This window comes from Trachurus japonicus, chromosome 18 (genome assembly GCF_045865225.1).
Source record: "Trachurus japonicus isolate A0001 chromosome 18, Traja_1.0".
NCBI lineage: Eukaryota > Metazoa > Chordata > Actinopteri > Carangiformes > Carangidae > Trachurus > Trachurus japonicus.
The window spans coordinates 11,550,882-11,572,506 of NC_140924.1; the positions used below are offsets into that span (position 1 = coordinate 11,550,882).

Sequence of the window (21,625 nt, forward strand, 5' to 3'; positions counted from 1 at the left end):
CCCTCTTCCTCCCTCCTCCTTTCCTCCCTCTCACCCTCCCTCCTTCCTCTTTCCCTCCCTCCTCCTCCCTCTCTCCCTGTCCTCTCTCCTCTCTCCCTCCTTCCCTCCCTCCTTCCCTCCCTCCCCCCTCCCCCTCCCCCTCACTGTGGATGTTGAGCTCCTGCGCCTTCTTCCTCAGCGACACCATGTCCTTGGTCTTGTTGGCGATGGCCTTGAACCGGCTCAAACCGGCCAGAGGCTTCGCCGGCTTCTTCTTAGGAGCCGCCTGAGCCAGGAGGTGGTCGAGGTACTGGGCCAGGTCGTCGGCCTCTGGAGGAGGAGGAGGAGGAGGAGGAAGAGGAAGAGGAGGAGGAGGAGGGAGGAGGAGGAGGAGGAGGAGGAGGAGGAGGAGGAGGAGGAAGAGGAGGGAGGAGGAGGAGGAGGGAGGAGGAGGAGGAGGAGGAGGGAGGGGGAGGAGGAGGAGGAGGAGGAAGAGGAGGAAGGAGGAGGAGGGAGGAGGGGGAGGGGGAAGAGGAGGAGGAGGTAGGAGGTATGAGGTAGAGGAGGAGGAAGAGGAGGAGGTAGAGGAGGGAGGGGGAGGAGTAGTAGGGAGAGAAAGAGGAGGAGGAGGAGGAAAAGAAGGGACAAGGAGAAGGAGGAGGAGGAGGAGGTGGAGTAGTAGGGAGAGAAAGAGGAGGGAGGAGGAGGAGTAGGTAGGGGGGAGGAAGGAGGAAGAGGAGGAAAAGAAGGGAGAAGGAGGAGGAGGAGGAAGAAACAGCAGGAGCAGGAGGAAGAGAAAGAGGAGGAGGAGGAAGGAAGAATAGGAGGAAACAGATGAGGAAGAAGAGGAGTGGTGGGGGAAGGGGTGAGGGAAAGAAGGGAGGAGAAAGGAGGTGGAGGAAGGAACAGCAGGAGTAGGAGGAAGAGAAAGACGAGGAGGAGGAGGAGGAGGAAGAAGAAGAAGAAGAGGGGTGGAGGAAAACGAGGAGGAAGAGGAGTGGAGGAGGAGGAGGTGATGGATGGAGGAGTGGATGAAGAGTTACAAAGCCAGAGAGATCAGCTGTTTAAACTAAACCATCTGAAACAGCTCTAAGTGAAGAGGTTTTTAATCAATAAAACATGAAAATATTTAACAAATAATTCTGTTGCTACGACTTTTAGTTCCATTAGAAAATATAAAGTTCTTTTCAAGAGTAGTTTCATATTAAAGGTTTGAAAACATAAGAGATAAACTGATAGAAACAATCTGTTAACTGACTGTTTTAGTGATCATGAGTTTTTATCATATGAGTGAGTTTCAGTTTTTTAAAATTCAAATCAAAAATGCAGGAAAACACGTGACGATGCAGATCAACAGGTGCAACATGCAGCCAGTGACCAGCAGTTACTATGACAACAACATGCATCCAGCAGCTCTGATGACATCATGCATCTAATTAAATCAAACCAGTAGACAATGATGCAATGATGCAAACGACACGATGCGATCGCTAGAGGTTTAAATGCAGCAGACAAGCAGAGAGACAAGTTACTGAGTTTAACTGTTGGACATCTGTTATTGATGAAAGGGAAAAACATATTTCAGTTTCATATTAAGATTCCTTGAAGGCGATGAATATTAAAATATTAAAAGAATGATTAATTATTAGATAGTTAAAAAAGTAAAGTTTGGTTTATTGTCATTCGACATGTTAATAAACATGAAAGAATGAAATAAGTTGCTCAGAGTACAATTAATTAAACCTTATAACAATAAATAATCAATTCATATATTATAATAAATAATTAAAATAACCTAAAACAATAAATCACATGTGTGAACTGTGATGACAGAAAAATAGCAGCTGATAAATCACCTGAAAGAACTGAAGGTAAAGACTAAGAATATCAATATATAGATAATATAGATCAATATGATAGGAATCTATATAATAAGGATCAATTTCATAATAATTAATATGATAGCAATCAATATGATAAAAATCTATGTAAGGATCAATTTGATAATAGTCAATATTCTAGGGATCAATATGATAATGAATATAAGGATCAATATGATTGACATCAATATAATAAGGATCAATTTGATAATAGTCAATATTCTAGGAATCAATACGATAAGAATCAATATAATAAGGATCAATATTATAAGAATCAATACGATAAGAATCAATATAAGGATCAATATGATAATGAATATAAGGATCAATATGATTGGAATCAATATAATAAGGATCAATGTGATAAGAATTAATATGATAGAAATTTATATAATAATTATCAATTTGATAATAGTCAATATTCTAGGAATCAATACGATAAGAATCAATATAATAAGGATCAATATTATAAGAATTAATATGATAAGGATCAATATGATAGGAATCAATATAAGAATCAATATAAGGATCAATGTGATAATAATCAATATGATAAGGATCAATATGACAGGATCAATATGACTGAGTAGGTTATAAACAGTGGAACTCTTCTACATGTTTATGTATTGTATGAATACATAGAAGCAGGAACGGTCAAACCAACAATGGAAAACTAATAATCAACCAATCAATAATCAATAATCAATAATCAATCAACACCACCTGTGATTGGACAGTGGTGTTTTGTGTCTTTCTTTTTTCCACGGCTGGAGTCACCGTTCCATCGCGCTCAGGGTTTCTTACCATCGTCATAGCGTAACTCATGCACGAATCCAGCGCCGCCACCCTCATCATCATCATCATCATCATCATCCTCATCATCATCATCATCATCATCATCATCATCATACTCGTCGGCGTGGCAACGGCCCATGCTGCCGTGACCCTTACCGGCCAGGAAACTAAGGTGAGCGAAACAGGAAGTGGTCAGGAAGTCCGACAGCTTCCCTGTCTGGATCCTGGAAGAGGAGGAGGAGGAGGAGGAGGAGGGAGGGGTAGAGGGGGAGGAAGGAGGAGGAGGAGGGAGGAAGAGGGGGAGGAAGGAGGAGGAAGAAGAGGAGGAGGAAGATGACGAGGAAGAGGAGGGAGAGAGGAAGGACGAGGAAGAGGAGGGAGAAGGAGGAGGAGGAAGAGGAGAGAGAGGAAGGAGGAGGAAGAGGAGGGGGAAGGAGGAAGAGGGAGAGGAGGAGGAAGAGGAGGAGGAGAGAGGAGGGGAGAAGAGGAAGGAGGGGTAGAGGAGGAGGGAGGAGGAGAGAGAGGAAGGACGAGGAAGAGGAGGAGGAGGAGGAGGAGGGGAGAAGAGGAAGATGAGGAGGAAGGAGGAATAGGAAGAGGAGAGAGAGGAAGAGGAGGAGGAAGAGGAGGAGGAGGAGGAGGGAGAAGGAGGAAGAGGAGGAGGAGAAGGAGGAGGAGGGAGAAAGAGGAGGAGGAAGAGGGAGGAGGAGGAAGAGGAGAGAGAGGAAGGAGGAGGAAGAGGAGGTAGAGGAAGAAGAGGAGAGAGAGGAAGGAGAAAGAGGAGGAGGAGGAGGAAGAGGAGGGAGAAGAGGAGGAGGGAGAGGAAGAGGGGAGAAGAGGAAGGAGGAAGAGGAGGAGAGAGGAAGGATGAGGAAGAGGAGGGAGAAGGAGGAGGAAGGACGAGGAAGAGGAGGAGGAAGAGGAGGAGGGAGGAGGAGGAAGAGGAGGGGGAAGGAGGAAGAGGGAGAGGAGGAGGAACAGGAGGAGGAAGAGGAGAGAGAGGAAGGAGGAAGAGGAAGAGGAGAGATAGGGAAGGAGGAGGAAGAAGAAGAGGAAGAGGGAGGAGGAGGAAGAGGAGAGAGAGGAAGGAGAAAGGGGGGAGAGAGAGGAGGACAAGGAGGAAGAGAGAGGAGGAGGATGAGGAGAGAGAGGAAGGAGGGGGAAGAAGAGGAGGGAGAAGGAGGAGGAGGAAGAGAGAGAGGAAGGAGAAAGGGGGGAGAGAGAGGAGGACAAGGAGGAAGAGAGAGGAGGAGGATGAGGAGAGAGAGGAAGGAGGGGGAAGAAGAGGAGGGAGAAGGAGGAGGAGGAAGAGGAGGAGGAGGAGGAGAGAGAGGAGGAGGAAGAAGAGAGAGAGGAAGGAAGAGGAAGAGGAGGGAGAAGGAGGAGGAGGAAGAGAGAGAGGAAGGAGAAAGAGGGGGAGAGAGAGGAGGACAAGGAGGAAGAGAGAGGAGGAGGATGAGGATGAGGAGGAGGAGGAGGAGAAGGAGAAAGTGAGAGAGGAGGAGGAGAGTGAGAGGAGGAAATACATCGATTGAAATGTAAAAAATACTCTGACACGAGCTCCTCATGACATCACAGTGAGTGTGTGATGTCACAGCCCACCTGGCTCCTCCATAGTAACCGTCCTGCAGCTTCTTCAGCGTGGCCAGAACGGCCGGATCCAGGTGACCTCGATCTTCACCTGAAACACACACACACATCTCACACATGATACCTGCAGGTGTGTGTGTGTGTGTGTGTGTGTGTGTGTGTGTGTGTGTGTGTGTGTGTGTGTGCAGAGATGGACAGAGTACTCGACCCCAGTACTTGAGTAAGAGTACAAATACTACTGGTCAAAATTTACTCCGTTACAAGTAAAAGTAGCTCAGTCGACATGTTACTCGAGTAAGAGTAAAAAAGTACTTGCTTTTAAAGGTACTTAAGTATCCAAAAGTACATGCTTTTAAATTTACTTTAAGTAAAAGTAAGAGTAAGAGTAAATTTCTTATTTTTCACATCAATGAATTACTATAATTTTTTCTAAATGAATTTAAGGAGCTTTTAACTCTTGTTTCTGAGAATGAACTCTTTGAAACTTTTAGGGGTTAGGGTTTCCTTCTTTGACAAACACAGCTTGTGTCCAATAGTATTTTAGAAAAAAAGAAAAAAAGAGCAGACCTGAAAGTAACAAGTACTTTTCAGCCTTCCTAGAAATTAACTTGAGTAAAAGTAAAAATATTTGTCTTGGAAATGTATTCAAGTAAGAGTAATAAGTACCAAAGAAATCTAATACTCAAGTAAAGTACAAACCCTCTGGATATGTACTTAAGTACAGTACTCAAGTAAATTTACTCCGTTACTGTCCACCACTGTGTGTGTGGTTGTGTGTGTGTGTGTGTGTGTGTGTGTGTGTGTGTGTGTGTGTGTGTGTGTGTGCTCACTCAGCATGGACAGGGAGACGGGGAAGGTGACCGTGGGCCGTCCCGTCATCCTCCACCTGGACGCCAGGTAGGCGATCTCCGTCCGCAGCATCTCCACGATCATCTTGTTGTCCAGCGCCATGTAGAACTGCTGGTGGTCCACGAACTGCAGGGACACAGGGCACGCACAGTATTATGGGATGTTTGGGTTGTTTAAGGTAATGATGTAATATGTTTCCATGGCGACCTGAGGGGTGAAGGAGAAGATGGTGCCCCTGATGATGTAGAACTTGGAGGTTCCCAGGACGCCGATCCTCCTGTAGGGACGACCGGTCAGACCGAGCCGGGGGTTACGACCTGGAGGAGGAGGGGAGGAGGAGAAGGAGGGGGAGAAAGTGGAGGAGGGGGAGGAGGAGGGGGGTGGAGAGGAAGTAGGAGGGGGAGGAGGAAGTAGGAGAAGGTGAAAGAAGAGGATGGGGAGGAAAAGGAGAAGGAGGAGGAGGAGGAAGAAGAAGAAGTGGGGGGAGGAGGAAGAAGAGGATGGGGAAGGAAGAGGACAAGGAGGAGAAAGAGGAAAAGGAGGGGGAGGAGGAAGAAGATGGGGGAGGAAGAGGAGGAGGAGGAGGAAGAGGAAAAGGAGGGGGAGGAAGAAGTAGGAGGAGGAGGAGGAGGAGGAAGAGGTGAAGAAGTGGGAAGAGGGGGAGGAGGAAGAAGGGAGGGTTGGAGAAAGAGGAGTGGGGGAGGAGGAGATGAAGAGGAAGAACAAGAAGAAGGAGGAAGAGGAGGGGGAGAAGGGAAGGAGGAAGAGGAGGAGGGGGAGGGGGAAGAAGAAAAAGTAGTAGGAGGAGGAGGGAGGAAGGAAGAGGAAGAGGAGGAGGAAAAAGAAGAAGTGGGAGGAGGAGAAGGAGGAGGAGAAGCCTCCTGGTTATTGACATCTCATTTTTTTAACCCCAACTTTAAAGGAATAGTTCACCCAAAATTCAAATTTCACTCATTATCTCCTCACCCTCATGTCGACTAAGGGCTGGGAGAAGTTTCAGAGTCCTCCGTGGCTTCTCTGAGTTACAGCGGGGCTCCGTGCAGCAGTGCATGTCCATATAACGGTTGCGAATGGGCTTCACTTTTCGTCGCCCAAAAAGACACACCAAAAAACATCCAAATACCTCCATGCTGCTCGTCTGTAATGTCCCTCTTGTATTGAAGCCCCAACATGAGAAATTGTTCCGAAAAAAATCAAATAAGTATAATAATAATAAGTACGTATATTTTAAGGTTGTTTGTAGCGGAAGCTCCCAGCACTGCTCTTCCTGGTCCATCCAAATGTTGCGCGATTTGCATTGACACCGGCGCAAATCGCGAACAATTTCTGATGTCGGGGCTTCAATACAAGAGGGACATTACAGACGAGCAGTATAGTGGTATTTGGATGTTTTTTGGTGTGTCTTTTTGGACGAAGAAAAGTGAGCTCCGTTCACAACCATTATATGGACATGCAGTGCTGCGCCGAGCCCCGCTGTAACTCAGAGAAGCCACGGAGGACTCTGAAGCTTCTCCCAGCCCTTAGTCGACATGAGGGTGAGCAGATAATGAGTGAAATTAGAATTTTGGGTGAACTATCCCTTTAAGTTTCTCTTCATCTCTGATCCAACATTAGAGGAACTCCTCCTCCTCCTCCTCCTCCTCTCCTACCCAGTCGGGCGTAGATGTGGCTCAGGACTCTGGACGGCTGCACGTGGATGGGGTGGATGTCGGTCACCGTCTCCGCCTCGATGCCCTCCTTCTGCAGCAGCTGCTTGATCTCCTCCGTCTCCGCCAGGATCGACACTGCAGCAGGAGGAGCAGGAGGAGGAGGAGGACAGGGGAGGAGGGTTAGATCAGTAGTTTGATCAGTGATTATTGATTATTGATCACTGATGATCACTCACCCTGAACGACCACGTCAGGTTTGGGGATGGTGGAGAAGCGTCGGTTCAGAGGGTCGATCTCACCGGGAGCAAGAAAACCCTGAAACACGTCGATTACCGAGAGCATCAGTGTTCCTATCTGGTTCTGACAACAGGGACTTTAAAGGGATAGTTCAACATTTTGGCAAATTGGCCCATTGCCATAATCCCTATAGTCATAGCAGTAGGTTTGTTACCTTTATTTGTCGGTGCAAGCTGTTTTTAGAACGGTGGAGCAGAGCCGCGAGCTGCTCAGAGCTACGCTACGGAGGCTCATGGGATTTCTTGGTTTCCCTCATCAAACTCATCAAATACACAATCCAACAACTCCACAACGCTCTGGTGGACAAGTTGTGACCTGCACATTCACCATGCTATGAGATAATAACACAACGTTACCAGACAGAGTTGTTCTGTTTTTGAAACCGCAGACTACCGTACTGCCTACCTAATTTCCTGCTGTAGCGCTGTTATTACGTCACTTTGTTAAGTTTTAATATTTTTTAATGCGAGAAAGTAACTGTTCCCCAATGTGCGGTCAGTTTATCAAAACGACGGCTGTTTATAAGTTTGATACGACGTTTCACCTGTGTGAGCAGTGACCGCCGGAGCAGAGGCACAGAGGCAGCAGCCTGTCTGCAGAGCTGCTCGGCCGGCCAACCCTCGTCGTCACCCCGGGCGAGAAAACGATCGCTAATTAATTTACCCACAGGTTTATAGAGGTTTACCACCGACTGGTTAAATTTTAATTAGGAGATGGTCTCATTGATGAAACCTAACAATTGTGGCATTAGTTTGTTTGAAATAAAAGAGAAGCTTCCTGTGTGTATTGGACAGAAGAGCAGTGCTGCCTGGGGCTCTGTGGTCTAACGTTATGTACAGAAATCACCACTTTTACATCAATAAATAAATGTTTTTTATTTAACCAACCAGTCTGCATTAAATTGTATTTTATTTTATTAAAGGTCCCATATTATGCTGTTTTTCAACTATTTCACATGGTTCTAAGTTGTCCAACCATATAGTATTCCTAGTGTATTGTCCCCAAATCAATCTGCAGCTCTACATCTCAGTAATCTAAAAGTGGCTCTTCAGAGCTCTCCTGCGAACGAGCCATTTCTGTGTCTGCACCTTGAAATGCAAATAAGATGTGTAAACCACGTCCACTCCACACCTGTCACGGGGAGAGGGTGTGGTTTTCACTACAGGTACATGTGCCAGTGTTGACATTGGGACAGGGGGCTGGCATTGATTTCCAAAAAAAAAAAAAAAAAAAAAATTCTGAGACTGGCATCCTGTCTGAAAAAATGTAAATGTTCTTTCTTTCTTTTTTTTCTTCTTTTTTTTTTTACTGTGGCAGAAGGAGAAACATGGAGAGACTCCTACTACCATCAGAAAGTTCTGTGTGAAACTGTCAAATAAAAAAAACAAGTGAAACTGAGGAGCGCAGCACAAACTGTGCACTGTTGTATGGACTGATGAGAATATTGAGGTGGTTTTGCGCCGGGAGAGGAGACTTCCTCGTTCAGATGTCTCTCATTCCGTGATGAGGAGTCGGACCGCTGCGCTGATGAGAAGCGGTATCATTCCAATATTCTCTGATCCGCGATTTCATTTTTAATGACAGGCGGCTGTTTTTCAGTCAATGATTCAAAAGGATCATCTGGTGGCCGCGGTACCGACGTAAAAGTGTCAGCGGGTGGAGCTCAGGGTTTTCCAGACTGGCCCAGGGGGAGTATAAGGAAGTACCGGGAGGTGGAGTCACTTGAGTTCAGCGCATCCTGACGTCAAGTCTGCCAGCACTTCCAATTCACCCGTTTGGAGACACGATCTCAAAAAAGTGTAGAAATCAATTAAGGGAGTGAACAGACTTTTTTCACCTCCAGGCGTCATAGAAAGGCCACGGGAACACACAGGACCACTACAAAACCTGTAGAAAGTGGATTTTGCATAATATGGGCCCTTTAAGTTATACAACATGGTTACTGTACACGGCAAAGAGACTTCACTACTCTAAACCGTCTTTGGTTACGGTTAGACTTCAGGGGGGCATTGCTGTGTGGGATACAGTACACAATGTAGACTGGTCAGATGCTGAAGATATTTTCCAATGCCGAGCCATTTGCATTTAAAGGGGCAGGCACTGAAACAGACCGTTCTGAACAGGGCTGTTTGGAGAGGATGAACGGAGAGCTGTGCTGTTTGATCTTTGGGGTATTTTGACCGAAGCATGTCACAGACATGTCTTTAAGGCGCCTGGGAACTATTTAAATTTGTGGGAAAGGAGCAGAATATGTCTCCTTTAACATAAGAATGGGATGATCACACTGTTAGATGTTTTTGTAGCGTTACCTCAGTCAGCAGGTTTCCCAGGATGTAGAGCGACTGCGCCCACTTCAGAGGCAACTTCCCCATGGGAACCCTCTCCACAGAGTGAGGGTTCCCGTACTCCTCCTCCACCTGGTGGGGACAGAGGGAAACCACAACATTAATATTAATAATAATATTATATAATAATAATAATAATGATAACGTCTCTGTGTGTCCAGGACCTTCTCTGCTGGGACGCTGTACAGCTCCGGGACCAGCCTGATCCCGTCCTTCTGCTTGATCAGGATCCCGTCCAGAGCCTCCTGGTACTCCTGAACCTGGACCACACACACACACACACACACACACACACACACACACTGACGCTGTAAATATTCTGATGGTTATAACACACACACACACAGACACACAGACAGACAGACAGACAGGACGGACCTGCTCGGGGCTGTTGATGAAGATGCCGTCCAGGATGAGGTAGGTCCAGAACAGAGGCCACTCACACTCGATGTTCTCAAACAGCTTCAGCTCTGCAGACTCGTAGTACAGTCTGTTTGGGTCCTGCAGGGAAACACACACGCAGACACACACACAAGTTCATTAATCTCCAACAGAAACAGAATTTCATCCAGATGTGTTTGTTTACACGACAAGTCGGGTCTTTTCACCTCTTTAGGAGTTTTGTGTCCGTCTCTGAGGAACCTGCAGCAGCCGTACCGACCCTGACAACACACACACACACAGCGAAAAACATATTTTAATGGGTTAAAAGATGCACAAGGGTTAAATGTACTCAGATCAGAATCAGACACTTGAAACAGAAACGTCAGAAAGCTCGCAGCTCTGCTCTGCCGTTCTAAAAACAGCTTGCACCGACAATTAAAGGTAATAAACCTACTGCTGTGACTATAGGGATTATGGCAATGGGCCAGTTTGCCAAAATGTTGAACTATCCCTTTAATGCTCTGTACTAACTCTAGGGAAAGATAAGATTTTCTTTCTTTTATTGTTGCTTTATCTCTTTTCATGTTTTTTTTAATGTTCCTTCTTTTATTGTGAAGCACTTTGAGCTGCAATAACTGTATGAAATGTGCTATATAAATAAAGTTATTATTATTATTATTATCAAATTAAATCTATAAAAGTCAAATAAAAACTAGTAGAAGAGGTTTAAATCTGCACTTTTCAGGGTTTTAATCAGACTCTTCACTCCTCACCTGGAGTTTGGAGATGATCTCCTCCTTGGTCATGTTGACGATGTCGATGTCTTCCACGGCGAAGGCCGGATACGAGATGATGGACAGGACGCCGGCGTCCACCTCCTTAGAGATGGAGGCTCGGGGCAGCATGGAGGTCAGGATGGACTGAGGACGGAGAGAGAGAGAGAGAAATCAGTAGGGGTGGGAATCTTTTACTATCTCACGATTCGATTTGATTCAGATTTTTGGGGCTACGATTCGATTCAAAACTGATTTTCGATTCAAAACGATTTGATTCCTAATGATTTCTGCTTCAGTCTGTCGGTGTGCAAAGGATCCTCATGATCTACTCCAGTCTGCTTTACAAGACAGAATGACTAAAGTCTCTTTTTCACATTTACTGAGTTTTAAACATTTATCCATGCTTAGATGGAATTGTTGAAACTGTTGCATAAAAGCAATATCACAAATTTCTTAAGTAAAAAAATTAAAAGTGCCTCTTTATTTTAAAAAAATTGTGCAGTTAAACATGCTGCCTTTTAAATTCTATCGATTCTGAATCGTATTAAATGAGAATTGCGATTCTTATGTGAATCGACTTTTTGGCACACCCCTAGACATCAGAGACAGAAAGATGCTGATAACTGTGTGTATGTGTGTGTGTGTACCTGACACTGCTGTATGTCGTCAGCCAGGGCGTGAACCACTGATCCAGGACCTCCCTTCGCTCCGAACAGGTTGAGGTCGTCCAGCGCCTCCAGAGCTGCCTGCAGACCACAGAAACATCCTGATTGGTTTAAACTAAACCCACATTCCTTCAGATAAAGATGTTACTATTTATCACTTGGTCAAATAAAATAAAATTAAATCTACTTTTATGATCTAGTGACAGTAACTCACTTTATTTTTAAAGTAAATCACAAATATAGTGGAGAATTTTTCAGTTTTAACCCTTTATGTAATTATTTTCACTATATAAATGGTTAGGGTCGGCACAACAAGCCATTGCTTCAGCCTGCACCTGTTGGTTGCACGTATTACTGACCAATTTGTGCATTTTGTCAGTCTTTTCTTTTTTTAATCGACCAAATGAAATAATAAACTAAACAAACTAATAATAATAACATGAATATTTGGGGTCTCTAAAAATATTCTGCAGCCAGCTCCCACAGGTTTCTGATCAATAATTACAATCATTTCAGCCTAAAACAATCAGATCGGTCCATTCATGCGACACTAAACCCCATGTTTATAGTCTATACACAGCAGAGTTGTGTCTGTATTCAGTAGTACAACATCAGTATGCAACAGCGTGTGTATGTGTGTGTGTGTGTGTGTGTGTGTGTTGTGCATTCACTTCATGCAGAGTAGCCGTTTGTAAATGCTAAAAACTACATTCAGTTAATGAAGTGAGGAACGTCCTGCAGCCGAGCCTGTTTCCACAGTCTAAATTAAACTCTCTGTGTGTATATATAAACATGAGTGTGTGTGTATATGAGTGTGTGTGTTGAGTACTGTGAGTACTGTGTTATTTCTGAGCCCGGGTCCATTCTTGGAAGACCAACGAGAACCCGATCCGAGCTGCTCAGAGCCGCCGGCCGGTGAAGGACGGAGGACGAACACACTGAGTCACATTTCACAGCTTCAGGAGCTCAGCAACGAGTTCATGGAGGATTTTCTCGCTGACAATGCCCACATCAATAATACATTATAAATATAATAATAATAATAATATATATAAATGTGTATAACTATTAGAAACACTCATAAACTTTATAACAATAAGCATAACACATCATAGAGCATTTTATAATGGCTTATAAGATCAAGTATTATAATAGAGTTATAATGCTCTATGATGTGTTATGCCTATTGTTATAAAGTCTTATGATGGTACTTATACACGTTTATAAGCCAATTATAACTATATTTATAATGTATTATCGATGTGGGTATTGTCAGCAAGTTACTTAACAATTATAACGTATTATAACACCTGACCTTATAAGTCATGATAAAATGCTTTATAGTGTGTTGTGATTATTGTTATAAAGCATTATGATCATTTATGAGTGTTTATAAATATAGTTATACAGTGTTGTAACTGCATTATAACTCATTATAACTCAGGTTATAATGCGTTAGGAGAGAGAGAGGCGTCAAATAAAGTGTTACCCTTTTTTCTTTTTCTTTTTTTTTTTACAGAATGAGATTACATTACATTTATTATCAAAAAATGTTCAATAAAAATTTGAAAAAACCCCCCCAAAAAAATCTAATCTCCATAAATTGTTTCCAGATTTCGTCCGTGGTGCGTTCAGGACACACACCGGAGCTGCTTGTGCTCCGACACAGAAGCCGTCCAGTCTGATCCAGAGTCAGTTCCCAGAGTGAGGGTTGGATAAAGGTCAGTGTAAAGGCCGTCGCAGCGACGAGACACCTCGTACCCTGCCAGAGATTTTTACTGGCGCACCTGTTCTGTCTGGAGACGGCTGCACACACACACACACACACACACACACACACACACTTTCTCCTCCTCACACTGCACACATTCACATATTCACTGGATATTTGTGTGTGTGTTTTTTTTAAAAGGACAATTGTGGACAAATTCAACTCAGGGCTGTATTTTCCAAACATTTTAGGTCTAAAAGAATGAATCTGAAGATTTTCAGTTTAATTGCTCCTGTTTTGCGGTAGCTGTGTCTGTCCCCGCATCGCCACGACAGCAATGAATGGGAGTAGATGCAAGTTCCGCTGCTTAGGCTGTTTCCATCCCTCAAAGCCGCATTTTTTTTCCACAGACAGCATCAGATGGCTCCTCAAACATGCACCGAGAAGTTTATTTACTTCAAGCAAGCCGACATGTTTGTAAAACTAGATCTAATTCAAAGTCTCGGTGTGTTCACGTGCAGTCGGAAGCTCCCGTTTGTGTCATAAACACAGGAATATCAACTCTTGGCTTGCTCGAAGTAAACAAACTTCTGGGTGCATGTTTGAGTCGCCACCTGACGCTGTCTGTGGAAAAAAACTACGGCTTTGAGGGATGTAAACAGCCTAAGCAGCAGAACTTGCATCCGCTCCCATTCATCGCTGCCGTGGCGATGCGGGGACAGACACAACTACCACAAAACAGGAGACATTAAACTGAAAACCTTCAGATTCCTTCTTTTTTTAGACCTAAAATGTTAGGAAAATACAGTCCCGAGTTGAATTTGCCCGGAATTGTCCTTTAATTGTGTGTGTGCACGTGTGTGTGTGTTAACCTTGGCCATGCCAATAGAGCTGGCGTTGAGCTCCGTGATGCCCTGGTTGGTTTTGTCTCCTCTCTCCCACATCCCATAATCCTGTGGGGCAGAAACAGCAGCAGAAGAGCACATGACAGTGTGGATGCATCAAACTGAAACACTGAACACTTTGTTGGTTTATTTAGTGTGTGTGTGTGTGTGTGTGTGTGTGTGAGAGTGTGTGAGTGTGTGTGTGAGAGAGAGTGTGTGTGTGTGTGTGTGTGAGAGAGAGAGTGTGTGTGTGTGAGTGAGTGTGTGTGTGTACTTACCGCCACTTTGTAAGCTGCCTCAATGTAGAACATGAGATTCTGAACCACGTCCACTTCGTCCTGCGTGTAGACGATGTGAAGACCTGGAGAGAAGAGCACAGACCACACGATTACACTGTTTTATCTGGGTTGTCTTGTACAATGTGTAATTATGTTATTGAATTGAGAAAAGTTTCATTTGCCAAAGCGGTTAAACCCCTCGGCCAATAACAATGTGCTATATTCATTTATAGACTTAAGATATCTAGTTTTACCAATTGTAACAATCAATATATCAATCAAATTTTATGTATATAGCACCTTTCAAACAAACAAATAAATGCCGTTCAAAGTACTTTACATTTTGATTGAAAAAGTATATAAGAGGTGAAACAAGAAGAATAACATGGAGACTAATGCACGAAGATTAAAATCAACAATAAAATATAGCAATAGTAAAAAAAGAACAACTTTTAACAACAATAAAATGTAATAAAATAGAATTAAATAAAATGCAGGATAGAAATACAGGGCAAAATATAAAAAACACTCAAAAGAAAGATAACAATAAGAGAGAAAAAAGTAATAAAATAGAAGAATGTAAAACTGTAAAATAGAATAAAATTAAATCACTATGAGACTATAACATAAAAGCCAGATTAAAGAGACGGAAGAGAGTATGATTGTCGTTGATGTTTCTCTGTCTGTTAAAGGGGACAATAAAGGTTTTCTGATTCTGATTCTACACTATACTACTAAAGGAGCTTCAGATGTGCTGAACTGCAAAACTGGAAAAATAAAAACAAAAGAAAACAAAATAAAGCACATGGTGGGAAATATTGCAATATTCAATAACAACGTAATCACTCAGAGAGATTAAACTGAATATTGTCTGAAGCCTAATTGGATGAGGTCACATCTGGACACAATCTGGAGCTCAAACAAGATCCTTTTCCCTACTTTATTTTATATTATTGCAGAATAAAAAAACAAATAAATGAATAAATAAATAAATAAAATTGTTGTGTATTCACCAGATGCGGTCATCTGAGCGAGGAAGAAGAGGAAGAGCGAGGTGGCGTCGATCTGGAGGTGACCCCACTGGTCGTCTCCGACCACCGGGGCGCAGGTCCTGGTGTTGTACTTGGCGTGGAGCGAGTCTAAGGTGTGTCTGCTGTACTTGAACTTCTCCACTTTATCCAGCTGAAGGTGGAGAGAGTGGAAAAGTGTTGGAGATCAAACAAACCAATACCAGAGTATCTGACCAGAGCAATTAGAAAGCTGTCAGTCGAACAATAAAAGACATTTACAATCTTCTAGAGCTGTAGGGGTTAATGGACAAGTGACAGTTCTAGGATTTCACAGTCTATTAAAGGGGATAGTTCAACATTTTGGGAAATTGGCCCATTGCCATAATCCCTATAGTCATAGCAGTAGGTTTGTTACCTTTAATTGTCGGTGCAAGCTATTTTTAGAACGGCGGAGCAGAGCCGCGAGCTGCTCAGAGCTAAGCTAGGGAGGCTAATGGGATTTCTTGGTTTCCCTCATCATCAAACTCATCAAATACACAATCCAACAACTCCACAACGCTCTGGTGGACAAGTTGTGACCTGCACATTCACCACGCTATGAGATAATAACACAACGTTACCAGACAGAGTTGTTTTAGAGGTAAATACAGAGACTGCTTGCTGAAAAACTGCCCCTGAAGACACGTGCATCAGCGGTTTTGCATGAATTTACCTCTAAAACAACTGGTCTGTCTGGTAACGTTCTGTTATTATCTTATAGCGTGGTGAATGTGCAGGTCACGACTTGTGTTGGAGTTGTTGCTTGCGGCTCTGCTCCGCCGTTCTAAAAATAGCTTGCACCGACAATTAAAGGTAATGAACCTACTGCTAAGACTATAGGGATTATGGCAATGGGCCAATTTGCCAAAATGTTGAACTATCCCTTTAAAAAAGTCCTTATATACAAGACATGGGTAGAAAGAGGTTTAGCAGTACCGTTACCAGACAGAGTTGTTTTCGAGGTGGGCCAATTTGCCAAAATGTTGAACTATCCCTTTAATACTGGTAAAGTTGCCTCTTTTACACCGGATCACTGTCTAAAAAAGTGTTTAATTAAATGAAAATACGGGAATATAATTCACTGGTTTACCTAGAAACAGAGGCTCCATAGAACTGATTCAACATTTTTTTATGTTTATCCGAGGCTTCAGACAGTGAACCAGCAGGGATTGACTTCTACTTTATTTACTGTTTTTTTTTTTTTTCTGGGACACTGTCCAACTCCTGTGTTTGTTGACTCAAACACACAGAGGTACAGATGTGTGTGTGTTGTCGACCTGACGTACCTGCCGCATGGTGCACTGGAGGACGCCTCTCATGAGCTTCACCACACTCTGGAAGAGAGGGAGAAAGAGAGAAGAGAGCGACGGTCAAATGCCGAGTCGACCACAGTGTTCCCGGTGTCCAGGAGGAAGAAACATGAGATCCTTCATCAGCAGAAGGAAAGAGCAGCAGCAGTAGACTCATCTGAACCGACTGGACACTTCAGGGAATTGAAGGGATAGTTCACCCAAAATTGAAATTTCACTCATTATCTACTCACCCTCATGTCGACTAAGGGCTGGGAGAAGTTTCAGAGTCCTCCGTGCCTTCTCTGAGTTACAGGGGGTCTCGGTGTAGCAGTGCATGTCCATATGACCGTTGCAAATGGATACCAACTGTTTTCGTAACAAAAAGACACACCAAAAAACATCCAAATACCTCCATGCTGCTCGTCTGTAATGTCCGTCTTGTATTGAAGCCCCGAAATGCGAAATTGTCCCGAAAAAAATTAAATAAGTATATATTTCAAATTTGGACGAACTGGGAAGAGGACAGACCCTGGTTCGTCCAAATGTGACGAACCGGGAAGAGGAGCTTCCGCTACAAACAAGCTTGAAATATAGATTTATTTAATTTTTTTCGGGACAATTTCGCATTTCGGGGCTTCAATACAAGACGGACATTACAGACGAGCAGCATGGAGGTATTTGGATGTTTTTCGGTGTGTCTTTTTGTTACGAAGACAGTTGGTATCCATTTGCAACCGTCATATGGACATGCACTGGTACGCCGAGACCCCCTGTAACTCAGAGAAGCCACAGAGGACTCTGAAACTTCTCCCAGCCCTTAGTCGACATGAGGGTGAGTAGATAATGAGTGAAATTTCAATTTTGGGTGAACTATCCCTTTAAGTGTCAATGTTACGTCCGTCTACCTGCTCCAGTTCGTAGGCCTTGGCCTTGTCCTCGTCCCTGTCGGCGTTCTTCCTGTAGGCCAGGCTCAGGCCCCACACCGACACGATGCTGTAAACATTGTCCCTCACCCAGGCGTCCGGGTGGTCCGGGCTGCCTGGAAGAAGACCACTGACCGGATCCTGTCACACACACACACAAGAGGTCAGTGGTCAACATCAACTAATGGGACTCTTTGGACAACCAACCAATAGAACATCCCTGAATTTATGTATGATATGAATTTAAATTGTTCCAAGTCGCCAAAATCAATGGAACAAGAAGAAATGAGGACCTGTAGAACTACATTTCCCCAAAGCCCCATTCCTTCCTACTATAAAAAGGTATGTTGCCATTTGTCTGACAACAGCTCTTCATAACAACAAAACAAACCTAAGGACGTGAGCAGTAAGCAGTCCTTGCTGTTGGGGCTCAATATACCTAACCCTTCAGTTCTGAATTGGCTGAAAAGATGTCAGTTATTTCACTGATTTAATAGATGTTTAAAAGGCAACCCAACCCACTACAAATCTCTGACCTCCCAAGTGCCAAATCAGCAAGAACAGAAAGCTTTACTACCAATGGATTTATCGTTCTAAATGAACTATCCATGACTCAGCAACAGAAAAACATTGGCTGTGAGTTCATTTAATACTTCCTGATTTTGAGCCTTGTTCAGTTCTCCAATCATACTCTGGATTTGGCATTGGTACAAGCAAAACCTCTGTATACATGATAATAACAGTACCCAGGGTTTCTGCAGCAAATCACTCCAAACACCCAACGATAACCAGGATACTAGTGAGCATGTTAACACACCCAGTGACCAGATTTGGCCATTAGTGCACTGATCCATCTGGGCAGCGAGCTGTATACAACTGCAGTCTGGCCGACGGCCATTTGGGACCGATTCAAGGGTGACTTCATACCACGTTTGCCCACTTTCAGATTTCATCTCAACTTTCATCTAGTTTCCAGTCAACTGCGAATGAAGTCCAAGTCTGTCAGCCTCCAATGATGCAGGATCAACCCCCTACTACTACTCTACCTGTCACCATCCTCACAAAATCCAAAACACAACTGCTGAAGCAAGGACGAAGATGCGATCCTTGATCTGTGTCCTATCCAGATGGATCCTACAATGTTTACCTTCATTGTTAAGTGCTAGAGCTGGACTTCTTTTTCAGTTCTAGAAGATGTTTTGAAGATGTTTTGCGTTTGATCCAAAACAACTTTTTTTTTTCATGTCTTGCCTCACTCCCGAGTCCGTGACCAGCAGATAGACACCATCCTTTCGACTGTGTGTGCAGTAACAAGTGAGATAGAGCCGTATCGCCCGTAATTAGCTTAGCTCAAACGCTGGAAGTGTATCGGTAGTGTTAGCCTGCCTCCACCTAAAGTCATCAGAGACACTCTTCAGCAACTCTAAACGGACCGATCTTCGTCTCAGAGCTGACAAAACTCTCCGTTAAGGCATCTTGAGCGGTCAAACGCCGGTAACGGGACGAGATCGGTCAAAACGGAGGGTTCAAGCAAAGATGGTTTATTTTGGTTCAAGCTAGCTACATCGAGGGTAGGTTAGCTTCCTATTTCAAAGTAAAAGCACTTCTGTATGTAAAGGGCAACTGGTGTTTTATTTTGTGAAAGTAACCGGAAGTGCGTTGGTCACAACGGCTAGCTTGAGTAGCACCGAATTCATCCAAACAAAATTGTAAACAGCTGGTATTTAGACAAATTAAAGACACACTGCTGATCTAAACGGCTACTTTCTTGCCTAAAAATGTTTGAAATGTGGATAAAGTGATATATTTACAGAGTTTAGAGCTAAAATGAAATCAGCTTCTAACTGCTGATTTCAGCTTGGGTAGGAGGTAGGCTAACACTACCTCTACACTTCCAGTGTTTGAGCTAAGCTAATTACGGGCGATACGGCTCTATCTCCCTTGTTACTGCACGCACAGTTGAAAGGATGGTGTCTATCTGCTGGTCATGGACTCGGGAGTGAGGCAAGACACGAAAAAAAAAGTTGGCGTATCACTTTAAGGGATAACTTGGATGAGTTCTTTCTTCTTCTTTTTTTTACTGCGTTGCTGAAGTACCTGATCAGGACTCGGTATTGGCAGATACTCAAAATCAAATGACTTGGACTTGTGGGGGGAAAAAATGTGATTGGGTCATTCCTAGGAGAAGCCTTTTAGTTGACAGGCGAAAGACCTTAAGTTGAAGTTCTGAAGGATGTTTCTTCCCATATCTTCAAGAACTTCAAGAACAGGGACGTTGTGTCTTCAAGAACAATTTTGAACTGAAGAAGCCTTTTTGTTGAGACGTGACTGACAACCTGCTCTTGAAGTTCTTGAGGACATTTCTTCCAACATCTTCAAGAACTTCAAGAACAGTTCATCAAGTCTTCAAGAAAAACTCTGAAGTTAGAACTGAAGAAGCCTTTTGGATCGAACCATCTTCAAGAACTGAAAAAGAAGTCCAGTTGCCTTCAGCTTAACAACTACCATGACCTGGCTGACTGATAAGACACTTAACCTACATACAACTTAAAGCCCCAGTATGTAACTTATTTGGCTTTTTATTAGCAAAAATCAAATATTGCTTTCATACGTATTTCACTATAGTCGAATCACACCCACATACAAATGAAAGCTTTCTCGTACCTTAGAATGAGTTGTTACAAGTCGTTACAAATATACAAGGGGGGGGCGCATGGAACCTCGGCTGCCATGTTGCATCGCCATTTTTTACATTGAGTGGCAGCGTGGCCGTAGGTAACCACGGAAACTCAGCGGAGCTGTCGGCTCGGGGAGGAAGTTTTCGAGGTAGCGCCTGTTAAAACTGTCACCACTGTGTAGTGTGAGGAAGGACGGAGGCACTGATGTTGCATTCAGGTGCAGTCAGGCAGACGGCCGTCGGCAAACCAACCGGATGTCGTTTTACTCCACGAGAGAAAGACGGTAAAACGTGGGTCAGGTAAACAATACGACATCACCATGACAACATATTGTCACGCCTGTATTGTTTTGCCTCGTGCTGGCGGACCACTTGTTTACATAGATGCTTGTTTATCCTGTTACATGCAGCGTCTGTTGTCTGTCTGACGTCTGCCCGATTTCACGTGAATGCAACATCAAGAATACGTTCCGATATGCAACCGCACCGCTAGATGGGGGGAATTCCTACATACTGGGGCTTTAATGTTTTTATCTCTGCATATTATTTCCACCAAGAAAAATATGACAACTGTTGATGTCTTCAGTTTCTGACTATGCGAAGAAGAAGGATCCTGGGGGGTCATTGGAAGACAATAAAGGGGTGACAGACACTGATTGAGGGGATTAGATTACGTTGAGGTGAAAGTTTGTGGGTAGAAGTGAGGTTGTTGTGGTGTGACTTTTAGTGTTTCCACCAGTTTGGTCTGGAAGAACCCATATATATATAATAGGCTACTGGTTGAACCCTGAGCTGAGCTGGGGGTAGGGGTGGTGGTGGTGGTGGTGGTAGTGGTGGTGGTGGGGGGAGTTACTGCCAGCAGGTAGCCTACTGAAATCTATGCAAATCCTTCCCAGAAGATATCAGAGTAAAGCAATTACCTAGTGCACAGTGTTCAAAAACACACACACGGATGTTACAAAACAAGTACCACAACTCCACAGCTTCATTACATGCTGTTCACACACACAAATGTGTTTGAAAGAGCACTGTTGTGTTGCGAAATATCAGTTTACTTCACCTCCTGCATGCATGAAAACACACGAATTACCTAGTTAGTTGACATAACCTGTCTGCACTTGAAATAACAGCTGCTTCCGTTCAAAATAAAGCTTTATTCAAACATTACACTTAGTTAACAGATGCATACACACGAAAATGCAGAATTAAAACACCTTACTTGGTGTCTCAGGATAGTTTGTTGCACCATCCGGGCATAGTTGTCCAGTTTAACGCCCGAGTTGCTCCTACTTCTCATGGTGACGAGTCAAAGGTTCAGTTCAGTTCAACAACTTGTTAAATCCTCGACAGTAAAAGTCATTTCTTTTCAAAAGTTCACAACAACAGCCGGTGACAGAGGAGGAGGCGACGTTCACGGCGACCAGAGGAGCTGCTGCTGCTGCTGCTCGGCTGTCATGAGAGCAGCTTCACGGCGGTAGAGACAGGGGAGAGTTTGGTTGTAACCTGAGGAGGCAGCGGTAAGTTGGAGACAGGTAACAGCAGCTGGACCGGAAGCGCTGCAATGCTGCCTTCAAAATAAAAGCACAAAAAAAATCGACCGCT

General features: G+C 43.9%; 1 protein-coding gene across 9 annotated transcripts in view; it reads right to left on the reverse strand.

Annotated features, from left to right (window-relative positions):
- Positions 1 to 21,513, reverse strand: part of phka1a (phosphorylase kinase, alpha 1a (muscle)) — a 38,264-nt gene extending 16,751 nt beyond the window's left edge. For 5 of the 9 annotated variants that reach the window (XM_085759965.1, XM_085759964.1, XM_085759962.1 and 2 more), the window contains exons 1-19: positions 21,243 to 21,513; positions 17,329 to 17,487; positions 16,418 to 16,465; positions 15,096 to 15,264; positions 14,083 to 14,165; positions 13,793 to 13,873; positions 11,192 to 11,290; positions 10,542 to 10,688; positions 9,993 to 10,046; positions 9,763 to 9,885; positions 9,549 to 9,644; positions 9,349 to 9,456; positions 6,979 to 7,057; positions 6,743 to 6,877; positions 5,301 to 5,410; positions 5,075 to 5,219; positions 4,257 to 4,335; positions 2,664 to 2,878; positions 145 to 309 (exon numbers count right to left, since the gene is read on the reverse strand). In XM_085759965.1, the coding sequence (XP_085616091.1) occupies positions 145 to 309; positions 2,664 to 2,878; positions 4,257 to 4,335; positions 5,075 to 5,219; positions 5,301 to 5,410; positions 6,743 to 6,877; positions 6,979 to 7,057; positions 9,349 to 9,456; positions 9,549 to 9,644; positions 9,763 to 9,885; positions 9,993 to 10,046; positions 10,542 to 10,688; positions 11,192 to 11,290; positions 13,793 to 13,873; positions 14,083 to 14,165; positions 15,096 to 15,264; positions 16,418 to 16,465; positions 17,329 to 17,487; positions 21,243 to 21,320 (2,173 nt within the window). In that variant the 5' untranslated portion in view covers positions 21,321 to 21,513. The remainder of the gene's footprint in view (positions 1 to 144; positions 310 to 2,663; positions 2,879 to 4,256; positions 4,336 to 5,074; positions 5,220 to 5,300; positions 5,411 to 6,742; positions 6,878 to 6,978; positions 7,058 to 9,348; positions 9,457 to 9,548; positions 9,645 to 9,762; positions 9,886 to 9,992; positions 10,047 to 10,541; positions 10,689 to 11,191; positions 11,291 to 13,792; positions 13,874 to 14,082; positions 14,166 to 15,095; positions 15,265 to 16,417; positions 16,466 to 17,328; positions 17,488 to 21,242) is intronic. The other 4 variants (XM_085759966.1, XM_085759963.1, XM_085759968.1 and 1 more) reach the window with 2 other exon arrangements.
- Positions 21,514 to 21,625: the final 112 nt, after the last annotated feature.